The sequence below is a fragment of the Acomys minous genome (assembly GCF_964271855.1).
Source record: "Acomys minous genome assembly, chromosome: 7".
In the NCBI taxonomy this organism is placed as follows: Eukaryota; Metazoa; Chordata; class Mammalia; order Rodentia; family Muridae; genus Acomys; species Acomys minous.
This window is the reverse complement of record NC_140488.1, coordinates 50,587,831-50,610,157: the sequence shown is the minus strand read 5'-3', so window position 1 is coordinate 50,610,157 and position 22,327 is coordinate 50,587,831. Positions and strand designations below refer to the sequence as shown.

At 37.2% G+C, this 22,327-nt stretch overlaps 1 protein-coding gene across 1 annotated transcript; it reads right to left on the bottom strand.

Annotated features, from left to right (window-relative positions):
* Positions 1–5: 5 nt before the first annotated feature.
* On the bottom strand, positions 6–21,482 carry TAF7L (TATA-box binding protein associated factor 7 like). The gene is made up of 13 exons (XM_084789859.1): positions 20,017–21,482; positions 15,341–15,411; positions 14,452–14,530; positions 13,831–13,964; positions 12,029–12,158; positions 11,760–11,815; positions 9,437–9,478; positions 8,585–8,657; positions 8,067–8,168; positions 7,398–7,673; positions 7,100–7,212; positions 5,928–5,987; positions 6–1,713 (listed from the first exon to the last, which is right to left on the bottom strand). Exons 1-13 carry the CDS (start codon positions 20,366–20,368, stop codon positions 1,645–1,647), a joined length of 1,557 nt encoding a protein of 518 aa, XP_084645985.1. The 5' UTR covers positions 20,369–21,482; the 3' UTR covers positions 6–1,644.
* Between the last annotated feature and the right edge of the window lie 845 nt (positions 21,483–22,327).

Here is a 22,327-nt window from a genome sequence, read left to right as displayed (position 1 = left end):
TGTTTTTGAGTGGTAATTAGGTCAAGAAGGCCTGAGTAATACCTTTATAAAAAGAGGCCTGGAGGATTTTTTTTGATCCTTCCATGTAAAGATGTTCAAGAAGTCATGATCTATAAATCAGACTGTGTGCCATCTGGGGTCAGACTGTAGCTGTTGATGCCTTAATATTACATTTCTCATTTTCCATGTGTCTGAGCAATAAGTTTGTATTACTTAAAAATTTAAAACTATGGTATTTTTGTTATGGTGGACCATAACAAAATATTAGTTCTGAGGCCAGGTGTGATGGTGCACGCCTTTAATCCCATCACTCGGGAAGAAGAGGCAGGTAGATTGCTGTGAGTTCGAGGCCAGCCTGGTTTACAAAGTGAATCTAGGACAGCCAAGGCTACACAGAAAAACTGTCTCAAAAAAACAAAAGAACAAAAAACAAAAACAAAATTAATTCTTCTTGGTGGGGCAAAGCAGAGTTTACTGTTGTGTTTTAATATGAGCCTGATTCTTGTAGAGCAATGAGGGGAGGAGGTATAGTTTAGTGGCACAGTACTTGCCTAGCTTGTAGAGGGCTTTGGGTTTGATCACAAGCACCACAAAACTACAGCTATTTGTTTAAAATAAGCATTTTTTTCTTAAAGTGCACACACCAGAATGACATAATGACATATATTTATTACTGTTGTCATTTGAGACAGGGTTTCTCTGTGTTTAGTCTTGCCTGTCCTGGGCTCACTTTGCAGACCAGGCTGGCCTTGAACTCATAGAGATCTGTCTGTCTCTGCTTCCCAAGCGCTGGGATGAAAGGCGTGTGCCACCATGCCCTGCAATGACATAGCTTTTTAAAACCCTATGAAATCCAGTGTTGTTAAGGAAGTCTTCATAGGTTTTACAGGAATCTATATTTTCTTATAGAAGTTACAATGGAAATTCTGGTAAGGATACCATCTTTGCTCTAACTCTTAGCTGAAGAATAACAACCAGCTACCGCCCTCAATACCCACTCAAAGAGCAACAGTAAGTAGCAAGAAGTCACCAGTGAGCAGGAAAGCAGCCTTTTACCCGAGAAAGGCAGGGCAGGTCCTACTACTTATTGCTAAGAGGTAAGAATTTAAATAATTGTGACAAATACCCAGCCCTTAATAGAAATTAAGGGCGTTTTCATGGTTTTATTTTATTTTATTTTATTTTAAGATAGAGTCTCATATATAACCCAGGCTGATCTTCAACTGTGACCTTCTGTTTCTGCCCTTTGAATGCTGGGATTACCACCTGACAAACTGATTCTTTTCTATATTGTAAGAAATACTTAAAACAGGATTTGAAAAGCTAACTTGTAAAGCACCTGCTTCTTTCTAGACATCTCTTTGACAAACATGGCTGAATGATCTCATGGTACTATAGAACAAAAGATAAGTACATACATACATATATAAAATCTCTAATTGACAAAGAGAAACAAAGTCCCATGTGAAGTGGGGTCTCTAAACCTACTATGCATTTTATATCATCTCCTTATATATGACTATTATCTTTAAATTTGCTATAACTCATAAAAATACTCAACAAATACAGTTGGTCAAGATAAAGTAAGTAGAGGGATAGAGGCTTGTGGTTCCACCCAGTCTTCATCTGGAAGGTGAATCCACTTTATATGCTAGCCTGAGGGTTTTCTCTTTCCTTCAGAAAACATTTCAGTTTTTCCTGTAGGCGATAAATCTGTAAGGAGAGTGAGGCAGAAAAACATTATAAAAGCTGTATGATTTTTTCTGCTATTCTAAACTTTTTTATTCTAAAATTTTCAAAAACATCTTCATTACAATTTCAAAAGTATGACAAAACTCCTTCTTTCCCATTTCAAAGAATTGATAAACATGTACAACAGGACAAAGCCATTTGAAGAATATTCATATGGTAAAAGATAATATCCATAGGCATTTGTCCAACTTCTAAGATGTAATATAATACTCAGGTAGTTTGTTTCAAGGTTTTTAAAGCTGCCTAAACCATCCACATTTATAACTTCATTCCTCCACTACAGACCAAGGAAGGTTTAAATAAAATAAGTAGTTCAGCAAAGGAAAAATTGTTACTGACTAGTATTCCTGAGATGGTGCTGAGTCCCTGAGGTCCTTCAGTTGTTTCCCCCACATGTATTACTATTATTCTCTACCCCCCTTTTTTGGTAAATCTAAATGTTCTTTGAACAGAGCATATTATTGATATATGGCCTCTGATATTTAAAATCCTTGGTTTGTATGATGTTGAACTTTCAATGTTAAGAAGGTAAAGGATTCTGCTTAAGGGAGTGGCCCATCCCTAGCCACAACTCATAAGCATAGGATTGCAGCTCATCCACAAAAGGTGTTTATAATTTTGACTTGTAGCCAGTATTAAAAGAACACTGTCACCGTCCTCGCCCCCCCTCACAAAAAATCAAGACCATAAACTGCCTTAAAAAAAACTCACTATGACATAATTCCTCACTTCTTCAGATTACAAACCAAAGGAAAACAGGAAACCAGTTATCTACAATCTTAAAATGCATTACTTCATCTAGTATTTACTCCTATAGACCAAAAAACCAACAGTCACTTGGCATTTTTTGACATCATCTTAGTCTCACAATGTTCCAAAGAACAGTCACACCATCAAGACTCAAGCACAATGTTGTGACCATAATATCTTTTAGTATACCAGACTTATAAAGGGAAGCTTAAAATTGACTATGCTCAAAAACTGAATATATTTCCTTTTAGGAATCTAGGCTTATGTGAAAAATATACAGAGGTCATAGCCTGCGGTAAAAAGAAAAGAAATAATATCACTGTAGTCAGTTTGTAAGAGTAAGGTGATAAAACACTGGGATAGTCTTTTCTCAAAATGAACTTATGCTAAGTTTTCAAATAAAATGCTTGTGATTATAATTTCATAATTTACTCCTTTCCTTGTTCTCCTTCCAGACCCCTCCTCTCATATAACACACACATTCCTAAATACATAGGTGCAGCCTGCTCAGTTTCTATAATATTACTTGTATGTATATGCTTCCAGGGCTGGCCATTTAGCACTATGGTACTAAGATAACCAATTTAATTACCTGTAATTCTATTTCTAGGGTTGAGGCCTATGAGCCTTTGCAATTTTGGGGAGGTATTTTGTTTTTTGTTTTACAACTTTAAAACTTTGTGTGTGGGTAGGGATGCACACATGCCATGGTAAATGTGGAAGAGAGAGAACAATGTGCTGGAGTCAGTTCTCTCTTACCACCACCTGGTTCCTACAGCAGTCAAACAAAGATTATCAGGCTCAGTAGGAAGTGCCTTTAAAAGTTGAACCATCTTGCTTCAAATTTGTATGAGACTATATTAATTTCAAATATTTATGGCTTCATTATAGTATTTTCATACGTGTACATAATATATTTGTGTCATTCCTTATCATTGCCCTGCTCCACTCCTCCATATTCTCTAGTTAATCTCCTCCCTATTCCCAACTATCACTACTTCTATTTTTCATGTTTTTTGATTCTGTTTTCATGTTTCATTAGGATTGTTTACAGTAGCATGTGTACCTTACCAGAAAAAATGTTTTTACCTCCACCAACAAATGTTTCTATATATAAATACTCAGGGATGAGTAAAACCCTTACATGACAATCTATCAACAGGCTCAATCATGTGCAGGTAATCAAAGCTACTGTGAGTTCAAAAGTGCAACATCTGTGCCTTGCCTAGAAGTCAGTGCCCTATACCACCACCACACCATTTTCCTACTGGCTATTACATTCTTTTTCTCCCTTCTTCCATGATGCTTCCAGAGTCTTGGGGAGGGTGTTAGGGGTGTTCCCAGTATGGCTGGGCATTTAATAATAATTTGTTCTCTAGAGTTTGTCCAGTTAGTGAGACTGCTATCACCACTGATGACAAGTGCTGCAATCAACACTAACTGACTGTTATCACCAAGTTTTATTTGCTGCTCCTTGCCAGGTACCAAGACATTTAGCAATTCAGAGTGCTGACCAAAAAACATCTTAATATTCTACTCATGCTAAGTCAGATGTCATGGGCCTTTTGTAGTACAGAAGCTAATGTTTTAAAAAGTTAAAATTGTAAAACCAAATTCACAGTTACATACTACCATAGGGATAGAGATTTTTTTTTAATATTATTCTTTTTTGATTACTAGATATCAGCAGGGATAAGGGATAATGTGAACTTTTAGTCTGTGAACTCAGCTTGCCTCTTCTCATTCAGATGCTAAATGACCACTTACTATGACCAGTGACTGCTCCAGTTCTTCTTCCTTAATGGACTCCTTTACTACTTCCCCCTTCAGGTAGGTTTTTCCCCAGCTACAGATTTCTTGTTGAACTTGCCTAATTTAACTTGGCTAACCCATTAAACCCCTCACCTTCAATGCTCATTTTTGTGTACAGGCATCCAATACCCCATTTTCAAAGGTACTTCTAATGAAACTTGCCATCTTTTCACTCTTTGTACCTTCCAAATCCTCATCTTGTTACATTAGCTTCAGTTACTGGTACACAATTTCTCAGGTACTTGGGCTTTGGAGTCATCTTTGATCTCCTTTTTGACCTGTAAATTTGCTACAGTTTTTGACCCTGGAATGTGCCCCCAAAACCTATATGTTAAAGAACTGGTCTCTAGTCTGTGGCAATGTTAGTAAGTAATGGAATTGTTAAGAGGGACTGGTGGAATTATCTTAGGTGATTTGAAATATGCCCTCAAAGGGGATTTGAGGATTCTGGATTCTTCCTCTCTTTCTTTTTTGCTTCCAAGCCATATGTGTTAGGTAGCTAGATAGAGATCAACAGTTTTAGAGGCCACTGGATATGGACCATTTTTACTGTGACACTACAAATGGAATCTTCACAGTTGTTCCCTGCCTCCATGGGATTTAAACTATGATATGAAAAGGTAGAATTTCTGGATTTTGCTGAGGTCCAATAAGAGAAAACTACTTCCTTCTGGCAAAATAATTGAATATGAGTTCAAGTATTTTACCTCTGGCCCAGGGTAAGGACATGACATTCTGATTTGCCTAAAAGACTGGAGCATTACATACTATTGCCTCCTCCCTTAAGAATTAATCCAGCTGGCCAAAATACCACTCCTCAGGAAGGCTAATTTACCTAAGGATATGTTAAGAAAGAGAGGCATAATTATCCCTTAATGATATAATGTGCTTGTACCTAATACAGCATCACCTACACACACACACACACACACACACACACACACACACACACACACACTACCAATTTTAAAATAAAAATTTTAACTACATCTGATTATCCTGCTTCATACTCCACAAGGAGTTGCTTAAACCCACATAAGACTAAAACCCATCTTTCCTATCCTAGCCAACATGTCAAATGATGTAACTTCTGCTTTAATTCTGATCTTATGTTAAACAACTCTCTTCATTGTTTTACATGACACAAATGATCAAAGTAGTCAAGTTCTCTCTCTATGTGAGATCTTAAATATGCTTCACCCAAGAGGCTCATCCTATGTTTGTTATACTCTTCCAGTATAAGCATAAATAAAATTTCCTCAGAGAGGTTTGCCATGTTCTTGCAGTTTAATCCAGGGTTCTCCTTATTCTAATGGGAACATTGACATTTTTTTCCTTCATAGCACTTCTTTGATGTGCTATGAAGTCTCCCCTGGCAGACCATTAGCTCCACGAGGGCAAGTGTTGTGATGTATATGTCTTATTCAATACTCTCTATCCAGTCCTTTTCACTCCATGGTATTCAATAAGTGTCGAATGAACAGACTTTCAAAAAGATCCTGATCCACCTTGCTATTGTCACTCAGAATATATGTTTACTACTATTCTTGTGAGACACACATTAGAGGTGAGTTTTTCATAGCAAATTATTTATTTTAAAAAGTATTTCTTACCTCTTCACACTTTTGTTTTTCCAATATGTTAAGCTTCCCCAAAACATTTTGAAAATGCCTCTAAAAAAATAAGCTATATTAGTGATGAAAGATGTGTCTCAAAGGAAAAGAAAACCACAGAACACAGTTTGTCACATATTTGATAAGAAAGCTGTCAATTATAGGAAGAACACTTTTTTTAGAAAAGCTGGAGAATAAAACTACTCCCTAACTACTATGCAATCCTATCTTATTTTTTCCTTGTCCTAAAATAAATGGATGAAATTTCTACATGCTACATTTCCCTAGTGTTATAGAAATCTTTTGGCTACGACTTACTAAAGAAACTGATTTGGAATCTAGTGTAGATTCCTCTTTCTTTTCCTCTCACTAAAATAGAACATTACTACTCCTAATACAATACCATATATCTGTAAACCACAGATATACCACAATCATACCCAATCTCTGAATCTTTCAAAATGTATCTATACTTACTATCTTTGGCTATTCTAAAGGAATACAGGCAAAGTGGGTATAGCTCTATGTCAAGCTGCTTCCCTTTGACAACTACTGCTCCACAAAAAGGAATCTAGCAAAGGATTATCTTACTGCTTTAGAATCACCTTACTACCAAGATGGGAGCAAATGTGGCATATCAATATATTTTCCTTTCACTGAAACCCTGAAATGTATCCATGAAAATAAAATAATTCTTATATTAGGCAGAGGCAGGCAGAGCTCTGAATTCGAGGGCAGCCTGGTCTACAGAGCAAGTCTAGGACAGCCAGGGATCTGTTACACAGAGAAACTCTGTCTTGAAAATTCAATAAGTCACAGAGGAAGGGGAAGCAGACTATTTGAATGGGACCTGATAGGCTATGGTAATATGGTGAGGGAGGAAGTCCCCTTTTGTCAGAGGTCAAGGGGACAAGAATGGGGTGGAAGAGGGAGAAAGGGTGGGAATGGGAAGATACAAGTGAGGGTATAACAATTGGGATGTGATCTGAGTAAGTTATAATAAAAAATTTTAAAAAGAAAATCAATAAATAAATAAATGACATGATTCACTCCTATATCAGCACAAATGATTTAAAATTTCTAGTTAATGTGTTCCTTTTTTCTGAAACACATACAAAGATGAGATTTTGAAACTAAGATATCAGGATGTTTACCAGCTGAAAAGACCTTACCTTGAGGGTCAAGTTTTCTACATTGTTAAGGAGATCCTTCTGTCGCTGTGCTTTTTTATAAACATATTCGAGCTTTCTTTCTTTGTAATGAATCAATTTCTTAATTCCCGTGACTGAAAGAGGTAAAGAAAGGATTTTTTAAATATAAATACAGCTTTAAGTAATGGACCAAGTCACAAATCAAGTACAACTCCAAAGAAAAAGAGCTTCTGAAAACTAAGCATGCACATGATTCAGAGTTAGCCTTTTACACTGCCACCCACTCTATCCAATCACTTTGTCTTTTCCTTTGACTTACTTATTGCGTTGTAATCTTTGCTTCTTTCATAGAGGCTAAATTGAAGAAATTTGGCTTGCAGCTCCCTTTCTAACTCGTCTTCAAAATTGTCTGTCTCTTGTTCTTTTTTCTCTTCTTCATTATCTTCATCTTCTTCATCTTCATCATCCTTATCATCATCCTCATCAGTCTCCTCTTGATTGTCATCATCCTCATCTTCAGTTTTATCACTCTTATCTTCCACATCATTACTGTTACTGCCAGAATCACCAAATATCTCCCGGAGCATATCAAATTCTATTAATGTTAAGCAAGGGAAAATTGAACTGATCTGAGGTTTTGGAAACGACCGTAACCTTACTACCTACTTCACTAGGCAACCTGAAAATTTTATAAATTATTTTTCTATGGAAATATCATTCCCTTTGTAAAATAAGGACAAGGAATATGAAACACTAACATTCATTTATATATTCAATTATCAAGATATCTAGAGAATCTAAGGGCCTATGGGAAGTAGAATACCATGGCATAATAGGGGACTAGAATTGCAATTTAAAACACTAAAGCACAGGTTGTCTGATAAAGAAAATGGCACCGTTTTCCTGTGACTAGTCTGTGAGTCTGTGATCTGTCACACAGTTAACACTTGCCCTATCTGAAGCTCCCTCTCTGTCTTCAGTAACGTACCTGATGAGCCAGGTCCGCTCATCTGTGTGGTTCCTGAAGTGCTTGAAATGCACCCTTCACTTTCTGTTTCTTTGGTTTCATCATCTGTAACTACTTCCCAGCCTTTCAGGATAGTAGTCAAGGAAAAAGCTGAAGGGAGAGAGAACACACAACTGAAAGGGAAGTGCTCTTTAACTAAAAATGCTCTTAATATTTAATTTAGGCCAAATTTAGATAATTGTATCTGCATTCCTAGTGTGAAGAATTGCCTTACATTAAATTACACACATTACCATTTCTAACTAGAAAATAGCATTTCAAAAATCTTAAGTTATACTTACCAAAACTAGCACTCCAGCACCAGAAGTGAGGACTAAACATGATGCTTAGTGTTACAGGGCTTACCTGGCATAGTAAGGCTCTGAATTTGATCTCCAACATCACAGACAAAAACAAAACCAGCACCAGAGGTGAGATTTGTCAGCACATGCACATGAGAGGAAATAGACTATAGGAAAAATACTTGATATAAAGGATACGGACACTGACAGCTTCAGCATCTGAGCACAGCAGTCTCTTCAATTCTTTTTCCACATTTGGAGATCCAGTGTACTGAAACAATGTGTGGAGGAAAATACCAGTAATGCCATTTAGCACTCAGTTTTATGTAGATACCCCTTTCCTACATATTAATGAATTGAAATGATTGGGCCTTATTATATGCTCATCCAACAATAGTCCTGCTCAAACAGTGCTATTTATGAAGGAATCTACCCAAAATCTGTATTTTGTAATACTAAGCTCATTTTCCACAATTAAATCACTTGAGATGAGATTTAATTTTCTGCCTATAACTCCATGGAAAAGATTTGAAGCACTTATTGTCTTATTTGCCTTGACTCATATTGGCAAAGAGCAATAATTCCATGTTAGTTACTTATAATTTGGTTTAAAATCTAAATTCCCAGACATCATTGTCCCATTTTTATTATTAAAATGTTCCTACAAAAACTAGATCCTATCTACATGTTCTCCCTTGATTACAGTTTTAAACAATTACTCCACAGCAGTTAATTCATCATGACACAAATATAAAACAAGGCTTTTGATGAGAAATCCCACTAATTCAAGCAATTCTTGGTAAATCGAACCCTGGACTCCAAAGAATAACTTTTGAAATGAAAATAAAATGGGAGTAATACAGTCTGTAATGCCTGGCATCACTAGCAAAATTGTTTGTTTTCCCCTAGAAGTTGTACTGAATATTAAATAAGTATTTCTCAGTAAATAAAATCCAGTCTATGTGTGTATATATGTGTGTATGTATCTTTATATGTATATATACATGTCATATTAAAGTAAATAACAAAGATGATGATGGGTGCTTGTACCTCACTAAAGTTGATTTCATCCATTTGTTTGGTATCTGGGAGCTATGAAGTAAAGTAAATCAAAGAACAAGGTTATACTTTGTTCTATTTAAGTCAATCTTAAAGACCTATACAACTATATTTAAATACTTTTATATTTGGTAGACAATTTCATTGACTGGCACGTTATTGAGCCAATGTTAGCACATAAATTAGAAAAATTGATCTACAAGTTTAACAGCTTCTTTCAAAATTCTGACAAAGTTTTCTGCACACATACACAAATTTATTCTAAAATTCATATAGAAGAATATAGATTCTAAAATGTTTAAAACAATATTAATAAAGCAAAATGAAGTGGTAGCAATCAACCTTCGTATTTCAAACTTACCACATTACAGTATTTGTGAAGTGATTGATGCATGGATCAGTGGAACAGAATAAAGAACTCATAAACTGTACAATACAAATTACAAATATGTGAAGGAAGAGATGAAAGAGTAGAGGGAGAGGGTAGAGGAAGAAAAATGGGAGAAGGGGAATCTTGAATTAAAACTCATACTTTTATAAAACTGAAATATGGATTACAGGCATAAATATAAAATGTAAAACTTTTGAAAAATGATTAAGAGAAAATATCCAGTATCTAGGATAAACAAAGACTCCTTAGATTTAACAACAAAAAGCAAGATTCTTAACAAAATAATCAATTAATTAAGTCTCATCAAAACTAAATATCTTGCTGTATGAAAGAGCTTGTAAAGAAGACTAAAAACTGAAGCTGTCAGCTTCAGAAGGTATTAATAAACTATGCATATATGATAAAAGACTGGCATACACAACAGAAAAAGGAATCTTGAAACTTAAAAAAGTAAGAAGTCATTTTAGAAAATGGACAAAAGCAATGTGTCATGGTATATGTTTGCAATCCCAGCATTCAAAGAATGAGGCAGGAGAATTATTGCGAATTCAAAGCCATTATCTATCCAAAAGATAGAAATTAATACTACAATAAAATCACAATACAGTTATTAGAATGGCTAAAATAAAATAAAATGACAAGACATAATGCAAGTGAGGAGGTAGAAATTTGGATCACTCATATATTATCACTGTGAATATAAAATACTTTCTCTGAAAACAGTATGGCAGTTTCATATAAAACTAAAAATTCTTGCGGCTAGTGAAGTGGCTCAGCATTAAGATGCTTCTTATTAAACCTGATGACCTGATTTTGATACTTGGAATCAATTCTCAAAATTTGTCCTGTGAATTCCATGTGTCTCGCACATGCATGTACACACACTAATTGAATGTAAATACATTTTAAAATCTAATACTTGGCAAGGGACATACATCAGTTGGTAAAGGGCCTAGTTAACATGTACTAGACTCTATGATTAATCCTTAGCAACATGTAAAACAGAGTACGGTAGTGCGGTAGTGCATGCCTATAATCCCAGCATATGAGAGGTGGTAGCAAGATGATCAAAAGTCATCTGTGATCACACAAGTTTAAAGTCGTCCTGGACTACATGAGAAGGGCCCTGTCTTAAAAACTTTTTTTTTTACAAACTTTCCTCTTAGGTGCTTGCTACCCCCCACCCCCACCCCCACCCCGCCATAGCGATGGCTCAGTGGTTAAGGGCACTTGTTGCTCTTACAAAGGACCTCATTCAATTTGCAGCAACCACTTATGGTGGTTCACAATCACCCTTAACCCAAGTTCCAGGCCATCCAACAAGCACACATGTGGTGCATATATGTGCATGCAGGCAAAGTATTCATATACATTAGGTAAAATAAATAAAAATCTAAAAATAAAGTTTAAAACAAATGGTTCACCATTATTCCTAAGCATTTATCCTAGAGAAATTAAGGTTTATGTTTACACAAAAACTTGCTTACAGCTTTATTTTTAAGTGTCAAAAACTAGAAACAATACAGATATGTTTTACTGGGTCAACAGTTAAACACATTGGTATATTCACCCCATAGAATACAATTCACAAGAAAAAGGAGCCTTTGATATGTGCCATTCTTGATGTTATATACAGTGTGTTTAATATATATTTTAAAAACTACAGAGATGAAGAAAAGATTTTGAACTGTAAGGCACTAAAGACCAGGATCTCATTCTGTAGCTAGGGATTCCCTTAAACTGATAAACCTCCTTCTTTAGCCTCCCAAGTTCTGAGATTACAGGTAGGTACCACCTCATCTGATGGGCATGGCTTATTGAACATATAAATAAATCAATGAATTCCTAACTTTCTCTCACTCTTGACATCTCATGGTTCTCTTCTAATTAACCCAGTAGAAACACAAATGGCATGAGACTAACCTTTTTTGTTGTTTTCCGGAACCTTTTCTTTCTGACATTCTTAAGTGGTGGAGTAACTAAAATAAAAACATGATGAAACATATCATATGACTGATGACTGTCCTGTATCTACATGAGTTTGATAAAGAAATATGTCATGTGCCTGGTATGACTTCTTTCTCTAAAAATAAGAGGTAAATGAACAAGCTAAGAGATCCCTGACTTATAGGGATTTGCAATGCAAGAATTAAATGTAGTCAGCCAGAATAAGTGAGGGATTGGTGACTTACTGCCGTGCTTCCAGTTATATATTTTTTCATCTGTCTTCTCTTCATCATTGCCAGTTACAGTAGGATCAGTAGAGGTAGCTGGCTTTTCTGGAGAAGACTGGGGCTCTCCTTCAGCACTGCACACAAGCATCTACATTTAGCAAAGACAAATAAGGTGACTATCACCCAAATATTGGTTAGTAATCAATCATGAGCACACCACCAGAAATCTGGAGAACAGAAGATTCTTGGCATTTCCAAAAACCAAGTACAATATACATTCAGATTCTTTACTATATTCATTTCCCATCCTTTCTTCCTTCCTTCTCCCCCTTCTCTCTCTAAAGCATGATAAATAGATTGGACTTTTACCTACTGTTTACCACTGCAGAAGGAATATCATGAAATGCATACATTTTAGCATTTTGATTTAGAGAAGTAATCAAAAAAGCTCTAGCAGAGATGATGAGTAAGAAGCAATTTTTCTTCAGAGTTAACACACTGCTCTAGTAGAAAGTGAAGAAAAAGACCTTAGACGTTCATATTTTTAAATTAATGAAAGTCACTATAAATGTCAAACAAGGAGCAAGAGTCTGTAAAAGTAAATGAAAATTTAAATATCAGATACCAAACCAGAGCATGGCATTATGTTCCTGAGCAGTTAATTTGATGATTATAAATGGTAAATAGCCAGCCTGGCGCGGTGGGGCACACCTGTAATCCCAGCACTCAGGGAGGAAGAGTCAGGCAAATTGCTATGAGTTTGAGGCCAGCCTGGTCTACAATGTGAGTCAAGGACAGCCAGGGCTACACAGAGAAACCCTGTCTTGAAAAAAATGGTAAATAGCCATTTACCATGTGGAAAGGAATAATGGCAGAAAGACTGAAGATTCCACAAAAGATATGAGAACTAGAAAATTAAGAAAATCAAACGAGTGGTGGTGATATAGGTGATAGGTGGAGCACTTGCCTAGCATGCGTGAGGCCCTGGGCCTGGGCCTCAACACTAAAAAGCAAACCAAAACAATATTTTATGAATCTGTGGATATCACTCAGTTGGTAGAGTGCTTGTCTAGCATGCACAAAGCCCTAGATTTGATCTTTAGCACAATTAAGAGTGCAGAAATGCATGCCCGTAAACCTAGCACTTGGTAGTTGAAGGTAGGATTAGAAATTTAAAGTCCAGGCACGGTCAATGGCCAAACTCTGCCAAGACAGGGTAAGCAAGTCCTCAATAGTTTCTGCCTCACAAATATGTATGTATATATATTGGGCCAGAAGGCTGAAGAAGATGATGCTCCAATGTTATAGAGAGTTTTGGGTGACTACTCAGGTAGCAAAATGTCTCTGTCACCTTCTCATTTGGAAAGCTACTAACCTGCACTTCCATCATACTCAAGTAATCAAGTTTATTCCTTCTCAAGTCTCTGATGGAGTTGAAGACCAGGTAGCTTAGTTTTACAATGAAGCATAGTTGTTTAGGGGTTAAGATGTTTTTAGGTCTAGAGAGGTGTTTTAAGTTGATAATAACAAGATATGATGGAGTTTGATTTACATTCAGAATTTTAGATACACCAAGATAGGAAAGATGCTTTCTTCAAGGCTGCCAAATGCAAATAGCCAAAACAGTAAGCATGCAACATTTGTATAATTCCTGATTGTGTCATGGTTCTTCTTGCTGTAGATAATCTATTGTATATAGGTGTAATAATATAAATGTATATGTAAAAAAAAATTAAGAAGAAATTTAAAGTCATGCTCAGCTACATATTGAGTTTGAGGCTAAACTGGGATATATAAAAACGTGTCTCAAAAAATCATACCTGAGAAATATCTGCTGTTTTATAAAATGTTTTTCTATCAACAGTTTTCAGGCTTCCAATAACACAAGGCAAATTAACCAGCTTAGCAGGCAGTGAAACATCTTCTACCTGAACAACTGCGTGGTGTCCATCAGCTAAAGGAGAGCAGAGAAAATTAATGTTGACATTCCAATGGATTCTTCAGTCTCCCAAGTATTTGAATAATAATGACATATGTGAGACAGAAAAATTCTTCAATAAAACTTGCTATTTCTTCATAGACTAGAAATCAATATTTAATTAGCAACTTGCAGAAAAAGAGAGTAGCTGTAGCTTGTTTTTCATAATGTATGCTACTAGTTAAAAAGTGTCTAAGTTTCTTTCTAATGGTAGCAAAAGTGAGAAACCAAAACTGTTTTTTTTTGTCATCATCAAATGAAAATTTCATTCATTTAAATGTGTTCCTCTTAAAAAGGCATTAATTTTTAACATTTATATTTGTATGTTGTCTAAAAGTTGGAAAGATAACATACTGTATCTATTCTTTTTCATTATTCTTTAATGCCCAGTATAGTGCCTGGCACATAGCAATCTGTAGCAAGCTACTGTTTAATATATTGTGAATTTGTCTTAGCTACTTACGAGAAAAGTCAATTTTTAGTTTATCCTTCATGGCAGAACCTCTAGAATGTATAATCTTCCTGACAGCATAAGCATGTTCCTAAAGGGAGGTAAATTAAAAATCAGAAATATGGTCTAATTGATAGCTTATGGAATACATATTTCAAAGTGAGTCATTCCTCCCTTAAATAAAACATTTCCCAAATGTTAATTATGCTATGTACCATGAAAGGCAATGTATTGTATAAGTTAGATGAAGTCAACACAAATTTCATCATTATCTTTTAAGAACTACAGTTGGTGCTTTCTCCTAGCTTTTCAGTTCTACTTCTTATTGCTATCTTTCCATTGTAGTTGCTAAGGAAAGGCTTAGCTACAGTTTACTATAATTAATTAGCTTACTATAATTAATTAGCTATAAATGGATAATAACTTTCTGACCATCTCTATCATAGCCTCCTAAATGAAATAATACTTGAACATGGTTATCAATGGAAAAAGAGACTCAAGCATAATGTTGGAATGAGTTTGATAACGTTGCTTGGTGATGAGTTTGCAGGTGACATAGTGGTAGTCCCTCCAACCACCTCTTCTGAGATGACAGAAAGAATTTTAGAACAGTCTTACCTTGGCTGTCCAGAAAACTGGCTGTTAATATTTGTGATAAGTAACTGGATGATCCATAACTGTCATAGTTGCTTTGACAGGGAATTAACCCACATGATTGATGTTATATACAGGAAGAAATAAATATTGTGAGAATAGGCACTATAATAGGACTGTTTACTAGAACATTATTTCTGAGAAGCAAGTGTTCTGATTTTTTTATAGCCTGAAATACAAATGTTACCTAAGCAGAACTATACTTTTGCATTGAAGATATTGATTCTGAAATATAAAAGTGACTTACCGGAGGCAGTCGCAATATAAACTGTTCCTCGATTTCGTAAGATTCATCATGCTTTAAACTCATGGCTTGTTCTTGAGTTCATAAAAACCCAAAGAAAACAAACAGTAAGTCACTATAAACTCTTGCTCACTCTGATGACCACCTCTGGTAATGCTGGTTATATTATGTAAGATCTTACCCATAATTCTCACTGAAATTGTGCATATAGTTTAGTAATATTTTATTTAACATATCGACTTCTAAAAGTCATCATTTCCAAAGTCAATCCAAGTTACATGATGTTACTTGATGAACAAATAATTTAGCTGTTGTGAAACATGATTTAATATTTTTAGTAATATACTTAAGACTGTCAAATAAGTAAATTTCAACAAACTAAATGTCCCCCATGGGGCTGAATGCAAACAAAGAAAAGAAAGGAAGGAAGGAAGGAAGGAAGGAAGAAAGAAATCCACCCAGACCCACTGATTTGAAGTGAACAAAGAATTTTCAATATTTCAGTTGCCCAAATAGACCAATATTAGCAATTAGACAGTCCATGGTACAGCAAAAAGCTTTTTTATGGCTCAACTGCAATAACTCAACACTTCCTTGGGAGAAAGTTAGAAAGTCCAGTGCTTATATATCTAGAACATGTACACTAGCTTCATGGATTTGATAAATTCCTTGAAAGAGTGATATGAATAGAACTTAAAATCTGATTTTATATTTTCATTGCTATCACTGTTACACTTCTGTCTCTCAAACCAAAGGTGCTTTAGATCTATCATTTAATCCTAAAGTCACCAGTTATTTTAAATATTCTTTTAAAAGATATTTAAAATAATCTTAATATAGATTTGTCTTAATACCTCATGCATGTTTAATATCCTACACAAGAAAAAATTTTAATTTAAAATACATCTATGTAAAATGAATAGTGTAATCCAAATTAGAGGGTTTTCTGACCAATTATGTGTACCTTATACACTAAGTTGTGGGAAAAAAATCTAGTTAATGCACAGCCCCCAATACTGTGTAAATCATTAACTGGGGCCCTACTTTTAAATCCAAATCTTCCTTAAAAGCACTATAACATATTTTTAACACATAGAGTGGGACTCTCAGGTGAAAACTCACTAGTTAAAATTTCAATCACTTAGTATAATACTGGGAAGGGAAGCATTACCCAGGGTAGGGAATAAGAGACAGGGTAGAAGCAGGAATATGGAGAGGGATAACTAACATTAAAGATATTTTGTAAAAGATGTGGAAACCTACTACTGCAGAATCTTCCTAAATATATATAGTTTAAATTGTTACCCCATAGTAGAGAACAATACCTCAATTTGACATCACATATTTACAAACAAAACAAAACAAAAACCTCAGCACCAGGAATGGGCTATCTCTTTTTGATTTGTTGGCAAACAGGGTCCCATAGACCCCAAAACATTGAAGCATATTGTCAAACGTTTTGGTTAACCCCCAAGAAATTGATAGGAAGACCCTATTGCTGAAGACACCACATATTTGATCATAGAAAATGAAGAAATCATCCCTACTGCCTAGCTTCCATAGTGCTAGAAGGGGCTATGCATACTACCAGAAGAGAAAAGTAATCCAGCTTCAAACCCTGCAAGCTACAGTAACAATTGGTCTGGCAAGCTATGCCTGATGTTGCAATAGAAGTACAAATGATATGGGCATAACCAACTACCCTCCGATTGAATTTGAGGCTTGCTCCATGAAATGGAACTGGCTCTGTTAGTGGGGCAAAGAACCTGTAGTTACATAGATCACAGACCCTATAAGAAAACCTACTACTATTATTATGCTAAATGTACACAGTATTAAAATGACACATAATGACTTACTGCTATTCCCATAGATCAGCTCATCTCCCAAACAATCAGAAAAGTTTTTGTTTTATATGAGACTCACCATGTGTTAACATTCAGAAAATGAGAGGCTGTGGAGTGCTCATCCCTCAATGGCCCTAAACAAACTATATCACACCTCTCAGCCCAAGGCTCAGGTATCTTCAAGGCAAAAGGGAATAAAAAGATTATACGAGCCTGAAGTGGTAGATGACTACCAGGAAATGGTGATTTAGACACAACAGGACAGCTGAACATATTAACTCACAGTGATTATGACTGCATGCTCAAGACCTGTGCAACCTCCAACCAGACAAAGTCCCAGCCCGGAGTTTGAGGAGGTGGGCACAAAGGCCCACCCCCTAGCTGTGACGCTATTGGCATTCTATAATTGGTGGGAGAAGGAAAGTCAATTTTTTAAAATGGTGTGACCCTTGGTGGGTTGACTACACCTCAGGGCAGACCCCATACCCAAGAGTAGTTAGCAATACAAATTGGACTCCAAGGTTTTGTTTAAGAAAAACTCCACAAAATTAGGTTTGCAGGGAGGTAAAGGAGGATCTAGAAATTGGGGGAGGTGTATGAATATGATCAACATACGTTACGTAGAATTCTCAAAGAATTAGTTGTAAAAAATTAAAAAATAGTAAAAATATTTTAAAAAGTAATCCTTTAGTATAATTTTGGAAGTTATTAGAAAAGTATAGGAAGTACAAAGAGGCCAGGAGTAAAAAGGGCACCCAGGAAGGGGCTAGAGAATGTATGATTTTTGATAGTTATTTCTATTTTTATTGCTTATAAATATATATGCACATGTATATAAATAATAAAATAAACATGAGTGTATATGATTGAAACACATCATATACATATATGAAAATGTCAGTGAAACCCCTATGCACAATTAATACACCCTTATGCAAAATTGTAAAGTAAAAAGTAAATGCAGTAATCTTGGGGCTGGGCATACCACCTAATGAGAGAAAACAGAAAATACTTAAGACTTGGAATACAAACATCACAGATTTTAAGGAAAAAGCTGCTAAGCAAGGTTTTATCAGATCATTATTATCTTTTAGACTTCTTAGCACAACCAAGATTGGGGCATTTTGTTTATTTTAATGCCTATTTTGGCAAGTCCTCTTTTACAGAATACAAACTTTAGGAATCCAAACTATTTTAAGTTATTTCCTTGTTAATAGCCCCAGTAAAAAGGTCTGAAGAGAGAAATGGTGAAAACTCTAGTTGAAAAGAATTTTAATAGTTGAAGAAGAAGAAAAAAAAACTGGATGAACTGTATATTAAAGAAAATTAATCTCCTTTTTTCCCCAGAAATATTTTTCTTAATTTGTTTTTGAAAATTCCACAAGGCACACCTGGATGCCTAGTTAAATGAACAGAATGTCTGTCCACTGCTCACATCTGCCTTATCTCCTTTCAGTAGGACAAATGGAATGTTGTGGCCACAGAGAGCAAAAGCCTTTGCTCCAGGAAACACAAACTTGGTCCCACATTTTTTTTTAAAGGCACAATTGTGAGCTGCTATTTGGAGACTGTCCCCTTTCCCTCTTTTTCTTAGGGAAACTGACAGAAACGTTCGGCTTCTCCAGCTTCTGCTCATTCCTGATGGAAAAAAAATACCCTTCTATGCCACAGGAGCCTTCACACCTCACAGTTGGTCGACCCAGCTGAGGCATGACGCTGCAGAGACACCTTCCCACCTTCCCTGGAGCGTGGTGGTCCTCACCTGCTGGCCCAGACACTCTTACACGCACCCTTGGTAGCTTGGAGCCAGAGCACTGACAGCAGCTTCTGAAACGGAGCAAAGAGCATGCAAGAGAGCCCTGGCTGACAGGTAGAGTCACAGCGCGCTCAGGTCCCTCCCCTTGCTCCGCCCCCGAGGCCACCAGCCAAAAAGAGGCCTCCAGGCCTCGAAGCCTCTAGGCCATGTGTGCAGCCTCTAGGCCATATGTGCAGCCTCTAGGCTGTGTACGTGCGTGCTTGCACACAGATATGCAGAAAGAGAGAAAGAGAGAAAGAGAGAATGAGCTCTCCTGCTGCCCTGCGGGAGGTGGGGCAGGCGCTGGAACCTGAGGCCACCTAAGGGAGCTGGTGCGGGTGCCAACACACAGAAAAAAAGGGTGGTGCAGCACATGCTTAATCGTCCAGTCTGAGAACCTGTCACTTGGCTAGGCTATCGGTGTTAAATAGAACATTCTCAAAGGCCCGAAACGGACTAGCCAGTTCCGAGCACTCCTCAGCACAGCAGGCCATAACATCCTGTCCGAGAGGCCAAGCTGCTGCCTGCAACTTCTTCGCCCGACAGGTTTCACAACTGAGAGGAACCTTAGACCTTTTGAGGCTCACAAGTCCCTCTTTATGTGGGGGCACAAGTGCGCCGCCCAGCTGAGGGCCACCAACTGCCACCAGTAGTGCTGCAGGGGTCCCCCTAGGCCCCAAACTGACACTCCGACTCTGGACTAGTGATGCCAGCCATTACTTTCTATCAAGGGAGCCAGACGGCAACCGGAACCCATAGGTGTCGCACTTCAGAGAGCCGTTCCCCAATTGTGGGGGCACAAGTGCGCTGCCCAGCTGAGGGCCACCAACTGCCACCAGTAGTGCTGCAGGGGTCCCCCTAGGCCCCAAACTGACACTCTGAGTCCCGGCTCTCGTCAGAGACGCTGGCCATTACTTTCTATCAAGGGAGCCAGGCGGCCACCGGAACTCATAGGTGTCGCACTACAGAGAGCCTTTCGAGGCACACAACCCCGCCCCCCCCCCCACTGTGGAAAACTAAATTCAAAAGCCACTCACCTTGCGTTGACTTTTCTATGGTTTTGCCACGACCACGACCACGACCACGACCTCGACCCCGACTCTGACCCTGACCACGACCCCGACCCCGAGCACTTCCACGCCCTCGAGGAGAGGTGCTCTCGTGGTCTTCGTGGGGCTGGGCCTGGCTGGCGACAGGAATGTCCGGGCCTCCAGCACCTCCGCTGTCAGATGGGTCCGGAACACTTTCCACACCAAGGCCGACAGGAACTTCTTCTGATGGTGAAACAGGTGTTGAGGGGGCTTTGGGAATTTTGGGGTGCCCCACCTCAAGGGGTGCCCCCTCAGCAGGAGCTCCCTCGGCCTGCGCTCCCTCCTCCGCACGCTCCATGCCCCGCACTACTCTGAGAGTCTGGGGACAGGGGGCGCTAAAATGGCGTCGAGTTTTGTCACGTGGCGTAAGGGGTTCCCGAAGCCCGTGAAATTATGCAAAACTATATTCTTCTTAAAGGGACAGTGGCACTAATAAGACGCTTTGTTGCCCGTCAAAGCTTTTTGAACTTCTCTACTGCTTAACACTAATAATCAAAGCTCAACTTTAAAGAGTGCTTTTTTTGTGTGTGTAGAAAATCCAATAAATAAAGTTGGCAATCCCAAAAAATAAAAAGTGCTTTTTAAAAAAGACTTGTACAATCATTTCTTCTAGATACCTATTTTGTTTTTATGGTCAATGAATCCACATTAGCAGAGCTATAAACCTTCAAAAAAAGTTTTGGTGCGTTCTGGAATCCACCCATATTTATGATGGCTGCTAGAACTCTCAAAATAATATTTGCAGCCTACCTCTAAAATACTGAACCCGGGACTGGAGAGAGGGCTCAACAATTAAGAGCAGAGGACCATACTTCAGCACCCACATTGGGTTGTGCACAGCTCTGTAACTCCAGCTCCATGGGGGAATGTGATGTCTCTGGCCTCCAGGACACTTGTATTCATGTGCACACAGACATGCAACAATATATACACAATTGAAAAATGAAGTCTTAAAAATAAAACACTGAACCTTATTAGAATGTGTCGCCCCTTCCCTTTACTTTCCTTGTTTCTGTTTTTATATACAGTAAATAACACTGAAAACTGCTCAAAATATTTTTTAAAAAAAATCAGGTGTAAATGTTAGATAAATACTGTTCTAGCAAAAATGTCTGATGAAGCTGCACACGGTGGCACAAGCCTGTAATCCCAGCACTCGGGGAATTTCTGTGATTTCGAGGCCAACCTGGTTTAAAAAGTGAGTCCAGAGCAGCCAAGACCACCCAGAGGAACTCTGCCTCATTAAAAAAAAATGTCTGATGAAGTAGTAGCATGATAATTGTATATATTATAATGCATTGCGTTGTAATAGTTTTGAACATGCATATACATACACTGATCGTATTGACCCCTCTAGTTTCCACTCTTATTAATTTTTTTATCCTTTCTACTTTTCCCCTTGTACTTTTTTTCAGATCAGAATCTTAACTTTTATTAGCGTTAAAAAAATAAATTTTAGTTTAGCATAATGACATTTTCATAGTGCATGTCATTATATAAGTGGATTTCATTTGTTCATGTCCCTTATGACTTCCCACATACCTTCTATACACCCCCCACATTGGTTATCTTCTTTTGCCCAAATAGTCCCTCCTTTCTTAAACACATGTGTGCGATTACTCTTTGCTCCCCTCCTTTAAGATTTCTTCTTCCACTCATATAATCCCTTTCCACTTTAATGACTCCCCATACATATGTAAACACAAAATATATGTATGCAATTTTAATTTTTTAGATTTATTTATTTACTTTATATGTACGAATGTTTTTGCTTGCATGTATGTACACTACAGATATGCCTGGTGCCCACTAGATTCCCTGGAACTGACGTTACAGACAGTTGTGAGTCACCAAGTGAGTTCTGGAAACTGAATCCAGCTCCTCTGCAAGTAGAGCTTACGTTCGGCTTTTAAGAGAAAATGTGATATTTGTCTGAGTCTGGATGATTTCATTTAACGAAATGATCTCCAGTCACACTCATTTTCATGTGAATGTCATGACTTAACTTTGTCACCCCATAATCTCATTTTTTATTAAAATAAATTTCATTGTATAATGACTGTATGAAATTCCATTATGTGTATGTAACACATTTTTTATCCATTTATCTATTCATGAACATTTAGGTTGATTACATTTCCTGGTTGTTTTGAATAATGCAACAATAAACATAGATCTCTATGGTATGTTGATTTAGTCTTTCAGGTATATATCCAAGATATGACATTTCTATTTTCAGTGTTTTGAGATACATCCT

Bases quoted from the DNA above. Each gene is read 5' to 3' on its own strand.
- TAF7L (XM_084789859.1), bottom strand. From the start codon at position 20,368: ATGGAGCGTGCGGAGGAGGGAGCGCAGGCCGAGGGAGCTCCTGCTGAG. The intron at 11,816-12,028 runs GTAAGTCACCAA...TTTTTATTTTAG, and splicing joins ATATAACTGGAAGCACGGCA to TTACTCCACCACTTAAGAAT. The intron at 1,714-5,927 runs GTAAGAAATACT...CTCTCCTTACAG, and splicing joins AAAAACAAAAGTGTGAAGAG to ATTTATCGCCTACAGGAAAA.